General features: G+C 46.9%; 2 protein-coding genes across 4 annotated transcripts; one reads left to right on the top strand and one right to left on the bottom strand.

Moving 5' to 3' along the window:
• Window positions 1-1,587: 1,587 nt before the first annotated feature.
• Window positions 1,588-4,438, top strand: LOC123099090 (fatty acyl-CoA reductase 1). Its single transcript, XM_044521229.1, has 8 exons — window positions 1,588-1,821; window positions 1,966-2,069; window positions 2,183-2,388; window positions 2,510-2,610; window positions 2,727-3,084; window positions 3,208-3,289; window positions 3,434-3,813; window positions 3,908-4,438. The coding sequence occupies exons 1-8, from the start codon at window positions 1,731-1,733 to the stop codon at window positions 4,107-4,109; spliced, it is 1,524 nt and encodes a 507-aa protein (XP_044377164.1). The 5' UTR covers window positions 1,588-1,730; the 3' UTR covers window positions 4,110-4,438.
• Window positions 4,439-5,270: 832 nt separating this feature from the next.
• Window positions 5,271-19,060, bottom strand: LOC123099089 (branched-chain amino acid aminotransferase 2, chloroplastic). 3 transcript variants are annotated; one of them, XM_044521228.1, is made up of 10 exons: window positions 18,928-19,060; window positions 8,352-8,440; window positions 8,064-8,238; window positions 7,735-7,911; window positions 7,505-7,636; window positions 7,189-7,287; window positions 6,632-6,748; window positions 6,021-6,116; window positions 5,814-5,926; window positions 5,271-5,687 (listed from the first exon to the last, which is right to left on the bottom strand). In XM_044521228.1, exons 2-10 carry the CDS (start codon window positions 8,417-8,419, stop codon window positions 5,567-5,569), a joined length of 1,098 nt encoding a protein of 365 aa, XP_044377163.1. In that variant the 5' UTR covers window positions 8,420-8,440; window positions 18,928-19,060; the 3' UTR covers window positions 5,271-5,566. The 3 variants fall into 3 exon arrangements, with proteins under 3 accessions (XP_044377163.1, XP_044377162.1, XP_044377161.1); XM_044521227.1 differs by lacking the exon at window positions 18,928-19,060 and adding an exon at window positions 9,893-9,961; XM_044521226.1 differs by lacking the exon at window positions 18,928-19,060 and adding an exon at window positions 8,917-9,218.
• Window positions 19,061-19,269: the final 209 nt, after the last annotated feature.

Raw genomic sequence — 19,269 nt, 5'->3', positions numbered from 1 at the left:
TCGTGGCGTTGATGTGGAACTTTTGGACGACGCGTAATAAGATGGTTATTGAACGAGTCGATGGTCCTTTAACTCCATATTTGAATGTCTATACTTTTTGCAGCACTGGCACCGCTCTCTAGGTAGTAGAACTGAGATCGGCTAGGCGGCATGATGGATCCGCTGACTACGGCAGAACGCCGCCTTGCTTGGGCACCTAAGCCACTGATCTGCCGGTCACTTGGCGCCCTTTTCTTCTTTTTAGTAGGGCACGTTTGTCTTCTTTCCATATGTTTACTTTTCATACTTGAACTTGTTGGATGGATGTGGTGATTGCCTTATTTATATAAAGCGAGGCGAAAGTCTATTTCAATAGATCCATGAATTCCCTAACTAGTCTCTTACTTCTCCCCATCATTTTCACGTACGTAGAACAACGACATGTGGCCGGTCGGCAGGCAACTAATGCCTACATTAATCCATATCTCCCAACCGATGATCCGTTGAGGAGGTTTCCTCCATGTTTACTAAACAAAAGGAGTAGACCTTGATGGTTCTTGTTCTGCTGTCGTCTTCCTATCTCATCCCATCAATGTTAGCGTTGTGCAAACAAGTGGTTAAGTGGAAGGAACCGTGGGTTTTGAACTTCTGATAAACCATGGAGCAGATGGAATTAGTAGGCGCCACATATTGCAGGTCTATGCTGCCCGTGCGTACCGGGAATTACTAGTGCAGGCCTCTTTAAGTCGGTCAGGTACGTAGCAAATAAACCAAACAAGCAGGACATGTTTGAAAATCACTGTTCTAACTTTAATAATGCACACAAGGAATTGAAGGCTTGATAAATCCTGTGCTAGTACCACCCATCCGACTGTCGGTTTTTAAGACATGGTAGAGTAGAGTACTAACATAACGATCTTCAAGATATTGTGTCCAAGTTCTTTGCCACAGGTTTGTCGTATTGAGCCAAAATATACCACTGAATTATGTGCTAATAGTGTAATTATTGGTCAATTTTTTGTTCTAACGAGAGAAAAATACGCTATGCGTTTTGAAGGGATGGAGTACGATGATACTACTCTATTGTACTCCACGGATCAATTGTAGGAGTACCCTCTAATTTCTAATGGTATAACTTTGATGACATACGATTTGTATTACGTTGGTTGAATTGTACATGGGCCTTCTATAAAGCGAAAAAGAAAGGAATACTGAGCTTCTCTAGTTTTCTATAAACCAGAGTTAGACGTCCTACTGGACAACTCATTCCTAAGTGTGTAGCAATAATACTGAGTACTACCGGTTGTCCACTTGAGCTATTAATTTGATGGCTAGCAACGTACTGCAACCCCAATAATAACCCTGTTTGAAAATCTAGAGTACCTCTACGCGTTATTTTGACTGCATGTGATTCCTCTCATGATCACCAGGTCCTTGTTTTGGTTGGACAGCGCATAAATGTTGCGCTCAAGTGCCTCAAATTAAGACTCCCCTCTCCTACCTACAACACAAAAGACCTTTTTTTCAGCAAAAGAGGGCGCCACCCCCTCCGATTTCATATAATGAAACCAACTGGTTCAACTGCCAAACAAACAACAAAAACAAAACGAAACACCTTCATGGCCCGTGTATAAATATTGTGTACATGACCCTCTTTCCACTCACCCACACAAATCATCTCCTCTCTCTCTCTCTCTCTCTCTCTCTCTCTCTCGCACGCACGCACGCACGCACACAAGAAAAAAATCAAGATGGTTGACACACTGAGTGAAGAGAAGATCATTGGATACTTCAAGAACAAGAGCATCCTCATCACTGGATCAACAGGCTTTCTTGGAAAGAGTATGCATGCATGCATAATGTTTATGCACACATATTACGCATGCATATACTTTTTTTTGGCAAATTCTAGAAGTTTTTTGCGTCAAGTTCATATGTGCTGTCCTCATCTGTTAATTAGTTCACTGTTGGTGTGCGTATATGCAGTACTAGTGGAAAAGATACTGAGAGTTCAACCTGATGTGAAGAAGATCTACCTCCCGGTGCGAGCGGTGGATGCCGCTGCGGCGAAGCATCGGGTGGAGACTGAGGTAGTGTTGTCCATCATGGTTCTTCATGATCTATACCCTTTACCCCTCTCATGATTCTTTTGATCCCTTTTCTTCAGAGTTAGCGCTGACTAATTTCTTTTCTATATGCGCAGGTGGTAGGGAAGGAGCTGTTCGGGCTTCTGAGGGAGAAGCACGGGGACGGGTTTCAATCTTTCATCGGAGAGAAGATCGTCCCGTTGGCCGGAGATGTGATGCGTGAGGACTTCGGCGTCGACAGCGAGACCTTGAGGGAGCTCCGGGTGACCCAAGAGCTCGATGTCATCGTTAATGGCGCCGCCACCACCAACTTCTACGAAAGGTGCGTCATTGTCAACTGATTGTTTTGTCCAAGAAAGGAAAAATCAGCAGAGAACTTGAGTAGGTGCAGCAAGAGTACGTACGCAGTGAATGGTCTCAGAAGAACACTTGTGTGCGTGCAGGTATGATGTGGCCCTGGACGTGAACGTGATGGGAGTAAAGCATATGTGCAACTTCGCCAAGAAGTGCCCCAATCTCAAGGTGCTCCTCCACGTTTCCACGGGTACGTACACCAACTCTACAAGTAAAAACAAAAATAAAGTTCTTGGATGTTAATTATAATACACCTAGATTTGATTTACAAATGAAGTTAATAAATTCATATATGAGTTGGTGCAGCTTATGTGGCGGGTGAGAAGCAAGGACTGGTGCAAGAGAGACCATTCAAGAATGGCGAGACGCTGCTTGAGGGGACCCACCTCGATATCGACACCGAGCTGAGACTGGCCAAGGACCTGAAAAAGCAGCTTGAGGCCGACGTCGACTCGTCGCCCAAGGCCGAAAGGAAGGCCATGAAGGACCTTGGCCTTACCAGGGCCCGGCACTTCGGGTGGCCGAACACATACGTGTTCACCAAGTCGATGGGGGAGATGGTGCTGGGCCAGTTGCAGTGTGATGTCCCTGTTGTCATCGTCCGTCCCAGCATCATCACCAGTGTCCAGAACGACCCACTGCCCGGATGGATCGAAGGCACCAGGTTCATTATATGTTTCTTGTCCTTTCTCTGCCTCCAAATTTAGAGTGCAATCGTCTTACTCTGTTGCAAATGCCAAAAGAAGTAAAATATGATATTTGTTCAATGTAAAAATGTAAATTGCAGGACGATCGACACGATCGTGATCGGCTATGCGAAGCAGAACCTGACATACTTCTTGGCCGACCTCAACCTCACCATGGATGTGGTAAGCAACGTTGTACTATGCATGCAGTTAAGATATATTCCAGGCAATGGTTGGTTGTCAGTCCAGTCCAGGAATCCGTACAGTAAGATGAATTTCGACGACGATGGTGAAAGCAATCGTTTGGTTGGGTATATGTTGCTGTAGATGCCCGGCGACATGGTGGTGAATGCGACGATGGCTGCCATCGTGGCACACAGCTCGTCCTCATTGGAGAAGACAAAGCCATATCCCGAGCCACACGCACCGGCGGTGTACCATGTGAGCTCGTCGCGGCGTAATCCGGCACCATACAATGTGCTTCACGAGGCGGGGTTTCGGTACTTCACGGAGCACCCTCGGGTGGGCCCTGACGGCCGCACCGTGGGTACCCATAAGATGACATTCCTCAGCAGCATTGCTTCCTTCCACCTCTTTATGATGCTCAGGTACCGCCTCCTCCTCGAGCTCCTCCACCTGCTCTCCATCCTCTGCTGCGGCCTCTTCGGCCTCGACACCCTCTACCACGACCAAGCACGCAAGTACAGGTTAGTTAGTTGGTTGAAATCTTGTGCGGTTGTATCTTCTTGATGGCTCCCACATAATTAAGATGACACGACTTTTATTGTTGTATTGTTATAGGTTCGTGATGCACCTGGTGGATCTGTACGGGCCCTTCGCGCTGTTCAAGGGGTGCTTCGATGACGTCAACCTAAACAAACTAAGGCTCACCATGACCAGCAACCATGGCAGCCTCTTCAATTTCGACCCGAAGACCATTGACTGGGATGACTATTTCTACAGGGTCCACATCCCCGGGGTCATAAAGTACATGCTCAAGTGAAATATCCATGCACCGAAATTCAGGCGTTGCCTTAGTAATTAAATAATCGTACGTTGCTCCCAAATTGGGTTCTAACCGTTAAATAATCTATATGAAAGAGGAAAATGTGTCTGTCGCTTGATAGAGCAGGCATCAACTTGCATATGCTTCTTGAAGAACAAGGAATGCTACATTATGTAGTCTTGTTCTAGCTCATGTTGTATTGCCAGTTATGACTAGTATTGGTTGATAACAATTTCTTGTTCAGTCACATGTTGTACCTTGACTAGTATTGATTGTTAATAATTTCTTTTCAAGAGAAATAAATATAGTGCTCCAAGATTTGTGAATTATGCATAATCTTTTTAAGCGCTTCTCAGTTCAAAACGAATAGCCCAATCGACTAATATTTGTGTATTAGACTTTGTTTAAATTGACGCATCTCCAGAATTAAAATCAAGAGCGACTGCGTCCATGAACCAGGTCATTATGCATACACATCTCACCAAAACATTCAACCATGCATGGGAAAATGTTTTTCATTCAATTTTTCTACTTATATTCAATAAATATTGTTACAACTATAGATAATCAAATATAGTAATTCATTTATTTTAATTTTAGTTCTCATGTTATCAACTTAAATTTTATCAAACAATTTCCGCAGCAATGCGTGGGGCATCCTCTATTTTATATTGCACAAAAGTCAGACAGAACTCCTTCCGGTTTGGGCGTTCGGCTGGCAAGCCTTCCAAAACCCATCAGGCCTTAGTCCCGTTCCTTATAAAGCCCATCCGTCAGGCCTAGCCCAATAGCGAGTTCGAGCACTCAGGTTTGCTGTTGATACTCCAGTTAATTCGGTAAATTTTGCTAAAAAAAGAAAGTAAATTTGGTAAATACAGTTATTTGATAAGTACTAGTATCAATACAGTTATTCTAATACTTGGTAAATACAGTATAAATAATAATACACTTTTGTTTCAGTAAATATCAATCTGTTTCAGTAAATGCGGTACTAATCAAAGTTGACACGAATTTGAATTTGACTAGACAATTTCACGTCAAGAAATCACAATAAATTGGTTCGGTAACCCACCGGTCAGGGCCGCACACTCAAGCTGTACTCATCATACTAGGAAAACAACGCTGTCATCAGCAATTCAGCATCATCAACAGAAAACAGATTGGCAACGGGTACATTTAAAAAAGAGAGAAATTTCTCTGTTTTACATCACTTGATACATTTGGAGTAACGTTTATTATTCTGGAATGAAAGAGAGGATAAACACATATTCATGTGCCGTGTTCAGGAACTCTCGCTAGCTGCCCAGCTAGACTGACCGTTTTTCCAAGATCCTAGTTGATGGTAAACAAGAGAATTGCACATTAGCTTCCCCTAGGTCCCAGTTGAAGAGTTTAATCCATCTGCCATAGCAGTGTTCTGGAAATCTGTCGAGCCAGGATCGGTGATGCGATACTTAATTCAGTTGCACGGTCCAGCCCATCCGATCCTCTGTGTGGCCCATCTGGAGGCTTGTCAGCGAGGTGTATAGCTGCTGTGAGACCACGCCGACTCCTTGGTTGCCATCGTACTCTACCCTGAAAAGCAGAAGAAAATGCATGGTGGTCTGAGTTCTAGTAGTACATGGCTTATTTGTTAGTGTTTGAACAGCCAAATTAAACGCGGTAAAAATTGACAGTTCCAAGGCAGAGCAGAAGCATCACCTTTTCCCCTTATAGGTAATGCTCCCCACGGGTGAAACCACAACAGCTGTTCCTGTGCAGAAAACTTCGTCTGCATCAAGCAGTTCGTCTACGGACACATGGCGTTCCTCCACCTTAAATAAAGCACATTGTGTTAATTAAGGCCATATAAAACAAAAAGCATCATCATATAGTACTTCCGATCAACTCTTGGTGACCAACATTTACCTTGTAGCCTTTACTCTCGGCAACTTCGATGATACTTTTCCTTGTGATACCAGGCAGTATCGTTCCTTCTATTGCTGGAGTGGAAATAGCATTGCCCTGGTGCAAAAGATATTAGAAAAATATAACTAACATTTCTTCAGTCCTTAACTTAAAACTCCTCAAGAAAAACTAGACAGTATGTACTAAGAAGAAAGCCAGGTATAAGTTTCAGAATTAGAATGAGTATTCATCGCCTACGAAAATAACGACCAATGTTCTATGCAAGGAAGATGAGAGGCAAACTAGATGGACCGAACTGTGTTTACATCTTTTTCTGACAGGATCAATTCGGTTTGTATCTTAAAGGAATATTCATGCCACTTCCCTAGTTACTTGAAACATCAGAAAAAGATAATTCACATGAGGGTGACGAAAATCCTGTAATTTTGCTACTGAACCAAATATTGTTGGTAGCTTATCGTCCGCATTTGGCTTTCTTAGTTTGTACAAAAGGGGGCAAAAGTTGTACATAACTAGGATGCTCCCACAGGATTCGATCACAAAAACTACCTGTAACTGCAGATATTGAAACAGATATACAGAAATAAGAACTGCCATGTCAAGAACCATACTTTCACAACGAAAATATTGCATGAAGAAACTTCTTCCAGATATTTGTTGTGAACGGCATCCAAATAAAGGACATCAGAATATCCTTTCTCCTTTGCAGTTCTCTGTGCTTTCAACACCTACATGGTGACGACAAGTTTATCAATTAAGTGATCATAGTTTCAGATTCAAAAGTCAAAACAATGGGGGCGTAGTTAACAACTCATCACAGAATCGACGACTTCAATTTCAATATTGATTTACCAACAATATCCTTTTACAACAATGAGGGTGTAAATCTTAGTTTGCTGAGAGAATTTAGTACTGAAAAAACTTCCAGTCAACCACTAAGAGCAGCTATTATGTAATTTCCATTATTCTCTTTTTCTTTTGAAAGCTGTCTATATTATGTTATAGATGTACATTTTCATCATATTTCGCCCACAGAAATTTTGGGCACTGGGGAGAAGGCATCACGCAAATGCCAAAGCAAATGATGCCCCAAAAGGTTCTTTTTTCCTACAAAAGGGTGCCGACAGAGGTCGAAACAATGAAAAATAATGCCGATGTAAAAAGTTACCGAGGCATAGTTTCCAATGGTTTTCACGCCTCCAGTTCCACCAGGGGCCGCACGGTGAAAGTTATCTTCAATAATCAAGTTAATAGGAGCTAAACCTTCCTGTAGAATAAAGTTAACAGACTTAATCAACATCCAGGCTGGCATAAATTTGGAAAAAAGACAACTATTCTCGATAGTAGATAGATCACGGGGGATAAGCCTGTACTTATGCAAATATGCTTGTGGCATAATTACCATTCATCTATCTATATCATCAAGAACATAAGAACAGTACTTGTGAGCCGATGTCTGTTGAACTAAAAAAATCAGTACAAACCTTGAAATAATTTCCAACAGGGGAGACATAAATAAGGAAGGTGTACTCAGGAGCAGGTGCAAGACCAAGAATAGCCCCGCTTCCAATAAGTAGTGGCCTGATATACAAGGAACCTTTACCGGTAGGAGGCACCTAAAATTTACAGTAGTACATTAAAGAAGAAGTTAGGGGATCATAGGCATGTATAGAGGGCAATGAAATGAGCATGAGAAGACATAAAAATAACTTACCCATCTTTTATTTGCCAGAACAGTTTGCTTCACTGCATCCACAAATTGCTCAACACTCGGTGCAGGCATGCACATCCTGTCTGAACCATTTTTCATCCTTATGGCATTCTCCTCCGGTCGGAATAGTAGGACAGACCCATCAGTTTTCCTATATGCTTTTAGGCCTTCAAACAGTCCCTACATGCCACAACAAAAATTATTTAAGCACGTCTGATACCTTTAGGCCATCAAAGAGTACATATTTCAGAGATTATCATAGTTACAGACAACAGGTTCCTATGCCACCGCATATATGAAATAATGTCTTCCAAGTCCTCCGGCAAACTAACCTGCCCATAATTTAAGACTCCAGCAGACGGGCTTAGTGCTATGGGTCCAAAAGGCAGGATTTCTCCGTTGGAAAAGTTTCCATCTGGCCCGCATTTGGCCATGTACATAAAGTCGGTATCAACAAGGCCAAAGCCAAGGTTTTCCCAGTCCAGATCGACTATATCATCTGTTTCCCTGGTAAGAATCATACCATCAGAACAAAGCAGCCGTCAGAAAAGACAGATGAATACTCATGAATGTAGTGGAAACAAAATAGTGTTGTATATATTTCATAAATAATTGCATACATGTATTTAGTTGCTACAGAAGCCTGGCATCCTACTGTGGTATGGGCCTTGTGATGGAGAGTCGGCATCGAGTAACCGCGAGTCTGTATCTGCAACCAGGAGAATGTAACAAAAGGACTGTCTGTGAGATGCCAAGGATGGTGACAAGAAGTAAAACCACCTGAACTGCCTTTACAAGTTAACACAAAAGCAAGCCGGGAAAACGACATTTTGAGCAAGACATTTACAGCTAGTGCTGTAAGTCAAGCAGATGCCAATAATAGTCAAACATAAAGGTTATCCAGCAGGACCATACAAACAAATGGTATGTAAGTATTGGTCAAGAAATTATCACTAGCCATATATAGTGCTATCCTAGTGGGCAGCTCATTCTGCCAGATCCAGTCACCCACTGCCTTGAACATTGGAGATAGTACATACAGTAAATGTCAAGAAAGTGGCCAGTCAAGCTCGCATTTACAGATTGGACTAGCTACTGCAATGCTACCTTACCTAGCGCAATCCAAAACAAGCAGCTGAGATCTAGCCCCACGCATTACGATCTTGAGAGGGATGAAGCAGCTACCTGAAGCGAAAGGGGGCACGGCAGCGGCGGCGAGAGCGAGGACCGCGGCCGCCGCCCGGCGACGGCGAGCGAGGGGCCGGCCGGGCCGCGGGAGGAGGCGAGACCGAGCTCCATTTCCGCTCGCGGGTACCGAGACCGAGGTGGCGAAGGCGGGCAAGATGCCGAGCGGCGAGGCGAATAATGCGGCGGCGGCGGCGGCGGCGGTCAATGGGGTGGCGGGCGGTCAAGCCGCTGCTCGGCTGGAGTAGCTAGCACTGGCAGCGGGGTGGCGGGCGTACGGACAGGATGCCCACGCCGACTACCGGGTCCCCCAGAATGCGGTGTTGACGAAGGGCCCATTGGTCAGCAGCAGTTCGGTCCAGTCACCTCGTGTGCAACGAGTCAGCGTGCAGCGTCCCGACCAGAAAATAAAATAGTCTGTTCCGCTGACATGCAGGGCACCTGGTCCTACCACGTTCGTACGCCAACTAATAGGTGAAATACTTCGGGGGTTTTGGTTCAGAAGTCCGGGACTTTTTCTAGTCCCAGGGACTAATCAAAAAAGACTCTCGACTAGAATCTTTTTCTCGTCCCTTAAAAAAGTCCCTCCCGTTTGGTTCCTAGGGACTTTTTCTAGTTTCTGAAACTAAAAAGTCCCTGAACCAAACACCCCCTTCGTCCGTTACATAGTATATATAATAGGAGCGTTTTTGACACTAGCTAATATCGGGAGACATCTCAGGTAAAAATTTCAGAGAGACGAATCAAATGTACTGGCCCGCCCAACGAAAAAAAATAGTTCGCAAGATCATTCTTTTCGTGGTTTTTTTAAACTAAAACCACAACAAAAATTATGAAACAGAAAAAGTATTAAGCAAAAGCTGTAGCCAGCGACATATACATAAATGTCATGAGCATGCAAACAACAACAACAACAACAACAGCAGCAGCAGCAATCGTTTTGTATGCGGCACACGCATAATCAGCAAGCACGTACCTCTGTCTCTCGAAGCAAAGCAGCCACCGCTGTGCGCCGTGTAGAGCCTACCGTGGATAGATAGCTATATGCTGATTGATGAATTTTGAGTGATGGTCGATGCAAAAGGGGGCTTTATATAGAGAGAGCAGAGAGGCATGCATGGTCGATGGATTGGATACCCATAGCAAGCCGTGTGAACAAAGGAAGTAGACCGTGCAATGCATACGCGTCGTCCCCTAGGTAGTTAGCAGTCGGTCAAGAGTATATTTTTAATAGTTGACGTACTACGTCCTTGTTTTAAAAGACAAAAAACAAATTGTATTATTTATTCTTCATTTTTTAACACGCTACAGACGCAAGCGCTCATACATACGCGCATACACTCACCTCTATGAACGCACACACGCACACCCTACCCCTATGAGCACCTTCGAGAGACTGCGACGGCATATCGTCTTGAGATCCTAAACGTATCACCGGAAATCCTAAAATAAATGCAGGAATAATACGAGCACCGGGACTTGAACCCTGGTGAGCTGGGATACCATTATCCCTCTAAGAGCATCTCCAGCCGCGCCCCAGAAAGGCCTTCCCAGGCGATTTTTTCGCGCCGGCGCAGAAAAATCGGCCCAGTCGCGTCCCCAGGAGCCCGATTTTCGCCGGCCTGGGCCGAAATTAGCGCCGGCGGACCAGGCCGAACCCGGCGCGCTGGGGGCGCCGGGGCGAGCGGTTTTGGCACGAAAGAGCCGCGGGCCCGCCGCGTCAGCGACACCGCGCGTCGTCTTCCCCCAACGCCTCGGTTTCCCGTGGGGAATCAATGGCAAGGCTGCCGCCGGTCAGCCTTACCATTGATTCTTCACGGGCGGCGCGTCACGGGGCGACGCGCCGACGCCTCCCCTCCCTCGCACGCGTACACACGGGCGCGGCGCGGCTATATAAGCCGGTGGCCTCCCTCGCCTCTGGCCACACCAGCCCTAGCCCTAGACGCCGAGCTCTACCTCTCCCGAGAGTAGCCGCCGAGTCCTCCCTCTCCCGAGCGTCGCCGTCGAGCCCTCCCTCTCCCTCCCTCTCCCGATGGCCGAGCGTTTCCCTGGAGATGAGGCGGCGGCCAACGGCTTCGGCCGCCGCTCGCTCCGCGAACAGGAGTCTTGGCTCCTGTTCCAGGCGAACATCCCGGCGCCGCCGGACATGCGCGCCGGGCCGACGGGGTGGAGACTCAGCAACGGGGGAGTGCCCATTCCCCCGTTGCCCGACGCCGTGGCGAAACCCTCCTACTTCGCCGACGAGGTCGAGGTCGTGTGCGCCTCCCTCACCAACGCCCAGCTCGCCCTCCCAGAGTACGCCGCCGGCAACCAAGCGGCGTGGACGGCATACTTCCAGCGCTGGGAGTAGCAGAGGATGGCGTCCACCAACGGCGCGCCGGTGGTGGCCGACCTGTGATGGGGTGTCCCGGCCGCACCCTCGAGGGCGTTCTGACGTACCTCGAGGGCGGCAACGACCCGCCGTTGGCATACCTTCCGGCAAGGGCGCCCGCCACGGCCACGGCTCACCGCCGACGCGACGAGCAATGGTTGCCCAGGAGGTTCGGCGCCTCCTCTTCTTCCTCCTCATCACGCTCTTCTTCGCACTCCTCCGGCTCTCCGGCGCTGCTTGGCGTCAAGGCCGAGCCCGCGGCGGAGACGCCGCTCGACCGGCGCACTCGCAGCGCCGGCATCGTCATCAACGAGGGCGGCCGGCGCGCCTCCTCGTCGGCTCCTCCGCGCTTCGTCAAGCCCAAGACGGAGCCGGGGCTCGCGCCGGTGAAGACGGAGCCGGGCCTCCCCGCGGTGAAGACGGAGCACGGCGGCGACGTCGAGCTCGACGACGACGCGGCCCTGGAATGGGTGCGCGCGGACTCCCTGAAGATGGCGAGGGAGCGCCAGTGCGCCGCCCTGCGGCGCTTCGCGCAGCGCCGCCGGGGCCGCGACGAAGAAGGAGTCGTCGTCATCAAGGACAGCGACGACGACGACGCGCCGCCGCCACCAGTCCGCGTTGGCGACGCCAGTCAGGGGTCCACCAGGGACGGTCGCGTCAAGGAGGAGAAGCTCGACGACGACGGCGGCGGCGAGGATGGCGGCGACGGCGGCGACTACTCCGCTTTCAGCCAGTTTCTTTTTTAATTAGATATATTATGTAATAAAAATCCGCGACTAATATGTAATATATGCCGAACTTTGCCGAAATTTGCTATATTTTTGCCTTTTTTGAACGCGCCTGAGGCGGCCCTGGGGCGGGCGGCTGGGGACCAACTCGTCCCCAGGCCGATTTTTTGCGTAGGCTCATCCCCAGGCGGCGATTTTAGGCGCCCCTTGAAGGGCCAACGACTGGAGATGCTCTAACCATCCGACCACAGGTTGGTTCGCTTCATTTTCTTCTTTCCCATTGAACATCGCGCAAGCATCTTGTCTTGTGCGTGTACGTTACTAATTCTAGTGATCAACATGCATGTGTTCAAGATCGATATCTGGTTAACTTAATGTGCTCTGTATTTTTATCTTTTTGTTAACTAACACACACGCGCGCGCACACACCTGTCACGCCCTCAGCGCGTAGTTTCATACATACGTTACACGGCTTCAGTTCTTTCCCCTTTTTCTTTTGGACCACCGACTAGTTCACGAGTCATAGAATACAGAAACATGCACAGTATATGCTCTGCCTTGCTCTACACACAATCATGTAGAGTACTCCCTCCGTTCCTAAATATAAGTCTTTGTAGAGATTCCACTATGAACCACATACGGATGTATATAGATGTATTTTAAGTTTAGATTCATTCATTTTGCTCCGTATGTAGTCCATCTAGTGGATCTCTATAAAGACTTATATTTAGGAACGGAGGGAGTATATTATTTGGGGCTTACACCTTACTATGGGGGTGTTTGTTTCCAGGGTCTTTTTTGTGTAGGGACTAGAAAAAGTCCCTTCTAGAGACTTTTTTATCAAATGGGAGGGACTTTTTAGGGACTAAACTAGGCATTTGGGACTAAATGAAGAAGACTCTCAAGGAGAGTCTTTTTGGGACTTTTCCAACAATGCCCCTCCATGCACTCATTGGCCCGCCACCCCATGGTGTTGTTTGATTTTTATTTTTCTATATACTAGGGGCAACATGGTCATTTAATAACCTCTAGGAAGGGACTAGGACTTTTTAATCTCCGAAAACAAACAGGGAGGGACTTTTTACGGACTAGGGACTTTTTAGTTGGGACTAGAAAAAGTCCTAGGACTAGAGAACCAAACACCACCTATATATCCTGTAAAAAGGAAATGATAACCACGCGACGGTCGTGGCAACGCGTACACAATGAGCAATCATCAAATAGCTAAGATGGATATAAACCAATCCCATTTTTTTCTATACGCGCGCGCACACACACAACAAACCGACGGAAGATCGTGGTCTTTGTAGTATACTCCCTCCGGCCGAGGGGGAGGCGAGGTCGAGCTCCATTTCCGTGCACGGGGACCAAGACCGAGGTGGCAAAAGCGGGCAGCGGCGAGGCGAATGCGGCGGTGGCGGCAGCGGTCAATGGGTGGCGGGCGGTCAATGGGTAGCTAGAGCAGCCCTCCGCGTCCGGACAGAAGCCCACTCCGGCTACCGGGTCCCGCGAAATGCGGTGTTGATGCAGGTCCCACTGGTCAGTGCCCTGTGGACCCAATCGCCTGGGTCGCAACGAGTCAGCGTGTGTGCAGCGTCGCACCCAGAAAAAGAAAATGTCTGTGCCGCTGGATATAGGGCACCACATCCCTACCATGTACGCCAAGTAATGCTACACGTAGGCTAGGTGAAATACAGGGAGACACCCTGCAATTTTTTAAAAAAATCAGGGAGACAGATCAGTATGTAGATCTGGTCCGTTAAGCGGAAAAAATACAAGTATTTATATATCCAGTCCACAACAATAGCACTTCCTGTTCAAAAATTTATCCGAGTAACCGGTTAACCAGTTAACCAGTTAGTAATGGCGCACCTATACAAAGTGCGCCATTACTAACTTTGACTAAGTCATACACATAGTAATGGCGCACTTTGTGAAGGTGCGCCATTATTAACTTTCTAGGTGGCCGAAAATTTCACCAAATGCACCCTCCTGGACCGCCTTTTCTGTTTTAAAAAAATAAAAGAAAATGATGGAAATGTAAAAAAATAAAAGAAAATAAGTTTCCCATGTGATATGTGGTCTATTTGTCGGGAATCCCCAAAAACCTAACAGAATAAAAGATACGGGGCTTTTAAGATCTAGAGGGGGAAAAATGGAAAAAAATTCAAACTTAGTAATGGCGCATCATTTGCTAGGTGCGCCACTAGTAACAGAAAAAAAAATTGTTTCGAATATTTTTTTGGAAAAAATGTTCAAAATATGATACGTAATATGACCGGGAAGTTTGAAATATTTTTTCAAAATTTCATCACACTCATGAACATGAACAAAGTCCTAGACATCAACAAGGTTTAATAGGATTGATATGATAGATATATCAACAAGTGCCTGTTAAGTGAGCTGGTGCTGGGGTTGGATGGAACTGAGAAGTTAAGCGTGCTGGGGCCGGAGTAGTGTGAGGATGGGTGACCTTCCGGAAAGTTTGACTACGGAGTGCGATTTGACTTGAGATTAAGCATATTGACCCGAGATTAAGAAAAAACGAAAACAAAAAATTGAAAAAAATTTGAAAAAAAAATTCTGAAAAAAAATTTAAAATTTTTTATTAGTAATGGCGCATTTCTATGTGGTGCTCCATTACTAAGTCAGATAATAATGGCGCACTTCTAGGCATAGTAATGGCGCACTATAGGTGCGTCATTACTATCTGTGATAGTAATGATGCACCAAATATGCGCCATTACTAACCATTATTAATGACATGCTAGTAATGACGCACCTATAGTGCGCTATTAATAGCCAAAATAGGTGCGCCATTAATAGCCTATTTTCTAATAGTGATTAGTTTATTAATTCCCTATTCGTCAGCCAACCCGGGAGTTATCAGTTAATGTTTTCCTCAACAATAGGAAATACCGATAATTTTGAGCAGCTATGTGTAGGAGTATATTAAGCAAAAGATACATAAATGCTATAAGCATGCAAACAACAACAACCACAATCGTTTAGTATGCGGCATGCATGTAATTAGGAGTGTGTACCTCTCCGTGAAGGCAAAACAGCTAGCGGCCGTTGTGCGCCGTGTCTATGCACTTAAGCCTATCGCGGATAAGAGATAGTAGCTATCTGCTGATTGATGGACTGACTTGAGTGATGGCCGATGCAAAATCCATGAAAAGCATAGGGGGGCTCTAGAGAGGCATGGTCGATCGACGCGCACAGCAGGCAAGCGGTGTGAACAATGGAAGGAGACCATGCAATTGCAATGCATGCGTCCTCTAGCTAGCTAGACGGTCGGTCAAGGGTATTTTTAATAGTTGACGTACCACCGTCCTTTTGTAAAAGACAATATATTCTCTTCTTATTCCTCCTCTTCTTCCTTCTTGCATATCGACCATCCATGTGTTCAAGATCGATATCTGGTTAAAATAATTAGCTCTGTATTCTTTTGCTAACTAACACACACACACACATACACACCTGTCACGACCTCACGCATGCAGTTTCGTACGTTATGAGTCATGGAAAACAAAAAACATGCATGGTATATGCCCCGACTTGCTCTACACAATAAAAGCATGGATATTATTTGGGGCCTAAACCTGCTATATATATATCCTGTGAAAAAGGAAATGATAACCACGTTGGCCACGGTCGTGAGAACGCGTACACAATGAGCAATCATCAAGTTGTTAAGATGGATCTAAACTAATCCAACCACGATGAGCAATCATCGAGTAGTTAAGATGGATCTAGACCGACGGAAGATCGTGGTCTTTCGTAACTAAATGGCTTGACCTTACCAATGAGTGTTGTTGTAAATATATCCTGCAGCTCGGATCCCTATGACCTGGCATCGGATTCGATCAAAATCGTTGGTACCTACTGTACGCTAACCGGCCGCTTGACTTTCCCTTTGATTTGATTTTATTTATATATATGTATACCCAAGTATGATAAAGTCAGAATACGCGTGCTCGATCCATCAGCAACTACTATCACCGAGACCCACCTTGTGCGGTGGTCTTTGCAGAAAACAATTAACATGCATAATGACTTTGCAACACCATTGCAGGTATTACTATACTTGAGAGGACAACAGAATGTGCCATTAATAAGTACTTAAGGCGTTTATTTACTTACTAGAGTCTTTTTTTTTGACATAGTACAGGCACAGACGCTTATCCATATGCACATACACCAACCTCTACGAACAAACGCACGCACACCCTACCTCATGAGCACATCTGACAGACTAAGCCGACATATCCTTCTGAGATTGATAAAGTCGCCACAAACAACTTCCTACACGACTCTTCCCACCGAAGTCACATCGCCGGAAGGCGTAAATGTAATCCAGGAAAATGCGACCACCCTCTTTTAACCAATTGCTTAGTTATCAGAATAAGTTGTTCGTCTTTTTTTTAAAAAGTGGATTATGCCCACGGACAGCCCTGCCGAATCCGGGTGCATCAATATTTTAGTGAAGGAATTGCCCGCCCTTTATAGAAGTTAGAGGCTAAGATACAAATACGATGAACAACTCCCATCACAAACCGGTGAGTAGCAAAATCAACACCAACTCCATCTAGAATGCACACAATATAGGCACACACCCCGAAAAATTAAAATGTTCTTCAAGAAGACGTCTCGACCAGCGCCGGTCACCTCCAAAGAGCAACATTTCCAAAAGAACTATCTTTGCCGACGCACCAACCACCCTTGAGCGCCTAAAAGAAAAGTTGGCAGTTTGGTGGGACCGCCCTATTTTGCCAGCAGTCGGCACGTGTGGCACATAGGTTGATGTAGCGACCCAAATATTAGCATGACTCTGAAAGTTGGGCTTGATTCCCAACGTTAGTCCATGTCATCAGTCAACTCCCTACCCTCCTCCGAACTCATAGTTCATCAATACTTAGCAAGTCCTAGCGTCCCTGACATAACCCGACACCTCCCCGCCACATGGATTCAAAATCTTGCCGGCTCCAACAATGATGCGGAGTTCTACGACTTGTGACATCAAGCATGGCTCACGGCGCCCTGCCGGAAGAGGCAGAGCCAGGATTTGTGAAAGCCTAGGGCTAAACCAATCGGCTAAAAATAATGCCAAATACCACACACACGAATGCATCCTAGAAGTACACCACAAATTCACACTAAAAGTATAAATATGAATTCATTATCATCACAAAAGAACAAATTCTGTAGACATGTCATGAGTTTAACAAAGTGCATCATTGCAAACAAGTAAATCAAAATTGAGGACACTGTCTTCTCGGGGAACGCCTCTCCCACGTGGCAGGCCATTCAGTACGGCCTCGAGCTCCTCAAGAAGGGGATTGTATGGCGCGTCGGCGATGGCCGGAATATACGCATATGGCGTGACCGTTGGCTCCCAATGGAACCGACGGGGCAGCCGATCACGCGGCAAGGGACTTGCCGTCTTCAGCGGGTCTCAGAGCTCCTGGACGAGTCCGGCGCCTGGCGTACGAACGTGCTGCGACAGTATTTTCTCCCTGCGGATGTCGCGACCATCACCAGCATTCGCACGTCACCCCGCATCACCGACGACGTCATCGCATGGGCCCCGGAGAAGAACGGCATCTTCACCGTTCGCTCCGCATATCGCCTTGCCATGGACGAGCGCGAGCGTCCATTGGCGACCGCAACGAGCAGGGCACCGGATGGTCATCGCGCCATCTGGAAGATCATATGGGGGTGCCCTGCTCCCCCAAAGGTACGAGTCTTTGCATGGAGGCTGGTTTCCAACTCGCTCGCTACTTGCGCAAATAAATTCTCTCGACACCTCGAACTCTCTGATGTGTGTCCCCTTTGTGGTGTGGAACGAGAGGATGGTTTGCACGCTATGTGCAGGTGCCCCCTAGCGAAAGAGTTGTGGCGTGCTATGGCGCGTGACTGGCCCATACCCAAGGTGGAGGACGTCATGCACACCGGCCCAGAATGGTTGTTCTCACTTTTGGAGCCGCTCTCTGATACTACACGTATGATTGTCCTCATGACAATGTGGCGTGTGTGGTATGTGCGGAATGAAATAACTCATGGCAAGTCCCCACCCCCAACGGAAGCATCACGTAGATTTTTACAAGGCTACATCAATTCCTTGTTATGCATCCACCAATGGCCCCAAGGTAACATGGAGAAAGGGAAGATGGTGGTTCAGGTTGATGCTTTGGCGCCACCACAACATGTACAGCAGAAGGCCGAAGTGGGGTGGGTGTTAACTCCAGCCGGCTGGACAAAATTGAATGTCGATGGTAGCTATGTACCAGCAACAGGAGCAGCTAGAGGAGGCATGGTCCTGCGGTCAGACCGGGGAGGCATAATTTTCACTGCTTGTAGGGAAATTCGCACATGTGATAATGCCCTGGAAGCCGAGTTGGCTGCATGTAGGGAGGGGCTCGAATTGGCCCTACACCGGTCTGACTTGCCCATTATCATTGAGATGGATACTGTGGAAGCTGTGAATATGCTGAACGCTTCGAGAAGGGACCGCTCGAGGCACCGCGTGCTAGTTGAGGAGATCAAGAGGATGAAGGATGCTAAAGCTAGGGAGATCTCTATTACTTCTATTAGTCGTTCGCAAAATAAAGTTAGCCACGCTCTTGCAGAGTATGGCAGGAGTACCCCCCGTACTGCGGTATGGCTGGGCTCGAGTATGCGTGACATTGTAAACTTGGTTATGGCTGATTTGCCTCCTTGAGTAATAGAAATCTCCCTTTTCCCCGCAAAAAAAAAATCAAAATTGAGTAAAGTAATACTACAGTTTAACATCAGCATTCAGCAATTCATTGGTTTCAACTTCTTCTTTTTTTAGACAGAGAGATTCATTGGTTTCCGGCTTTCCGCTGATGCAAAGGAACTAGTAGAAGAAGAAACGGTGATACGTACAGCGCTAGAGATGGCCTGTCCAGCCGGTTGTGGAGATGGAGCCGAACAGGACCAGGCTTGAAACCTGAAGGGGGCTGCTCCGACGAGGCGACGAGCATCAGGCGGAGCCGCGCAGCTCTGAAACTCTGGATCTGGCTAGGAGAAACGCCTGGGGCGGCGCAGGAACGAGCCAACATGGATTCTTTCTGATCGGCAGGCGCGTGATCGATGGTATCCATGCAGATGCAGCGGGCGAAAGGATCGCAACAGACCAACGTGGAGAGCTCAGCTGGGATGAGAAAGTGAGACGGTTTATGGGCTGAGCTGCTGAGGCCTGGGGCTGCTGTCACGTCTGGGGGGCTA

The sequence above is a fragment of the Triticum aestivum genome, chromosome 4D (assembly GCF_018294505.1).
Source record: "Triticum aestivum cultivar Chinese Spring chromosome 4D, IWGSC CS RefSeq v2.1, whole genome shotgun sequence".
Taxonomy (NCBI): Eukaryota; Viridiplantae; Streptophyta; class Magnoliopsida; order Poales; family Poaceae; genus Triticum; species Triticum aestivum.
The sequence above is the reverse complement of the archived record's forward strand: the minus strand, read 5'-3'. Positions and strand labels throughout refer to the sequence as shown.

Bases quoted from the DNA above. Each gene is read 5' to 3' on its own strand.
- LOC123099090 (XM_044521229.1), top strand. From the start codon at position 1,731: ATGGTTGACACACTGAGTGAAGAGAAGATCATTGGATACTTCAAGAAC. The intron at 2,389-2,509 runs GTGCGTCATTGT...GTGTGCGTGCAG, and splicing joins ACCACCAACTTCTACGAAAG to GTATGATGTGGCCCTGGACG. The intron at 3,814-3,907 runs GTTAGTTAGTTG...GTATTGTTATAG, and splicing joins GACCAAGCACGCAAGTACAG to GTTCGTGATGCACCTGGTGG.
- LOC123099089 (XM_044521226.1), bottom strand. From the start codon at position 9,030: ATGGAGCTCGGTCTCGCCTCCTCCCGCGGCCCGGCCGGCCCCTCGCTC. The intron at 7,288-7,504 runs GTTTGTACTGAT...TTTATTCTACAG, and splicing joins CTGTTGGAAATTATTTCAAG to GAAGGTTTAGCTCCTATTAA. The intron at 5,927-6,020 runs GTAAATGTTGGT...GCTTTATTTAAG, and splicing joins CCGAGAGTAAAGGCTACAAG to GTGGAGGAACGCCATGTGTC.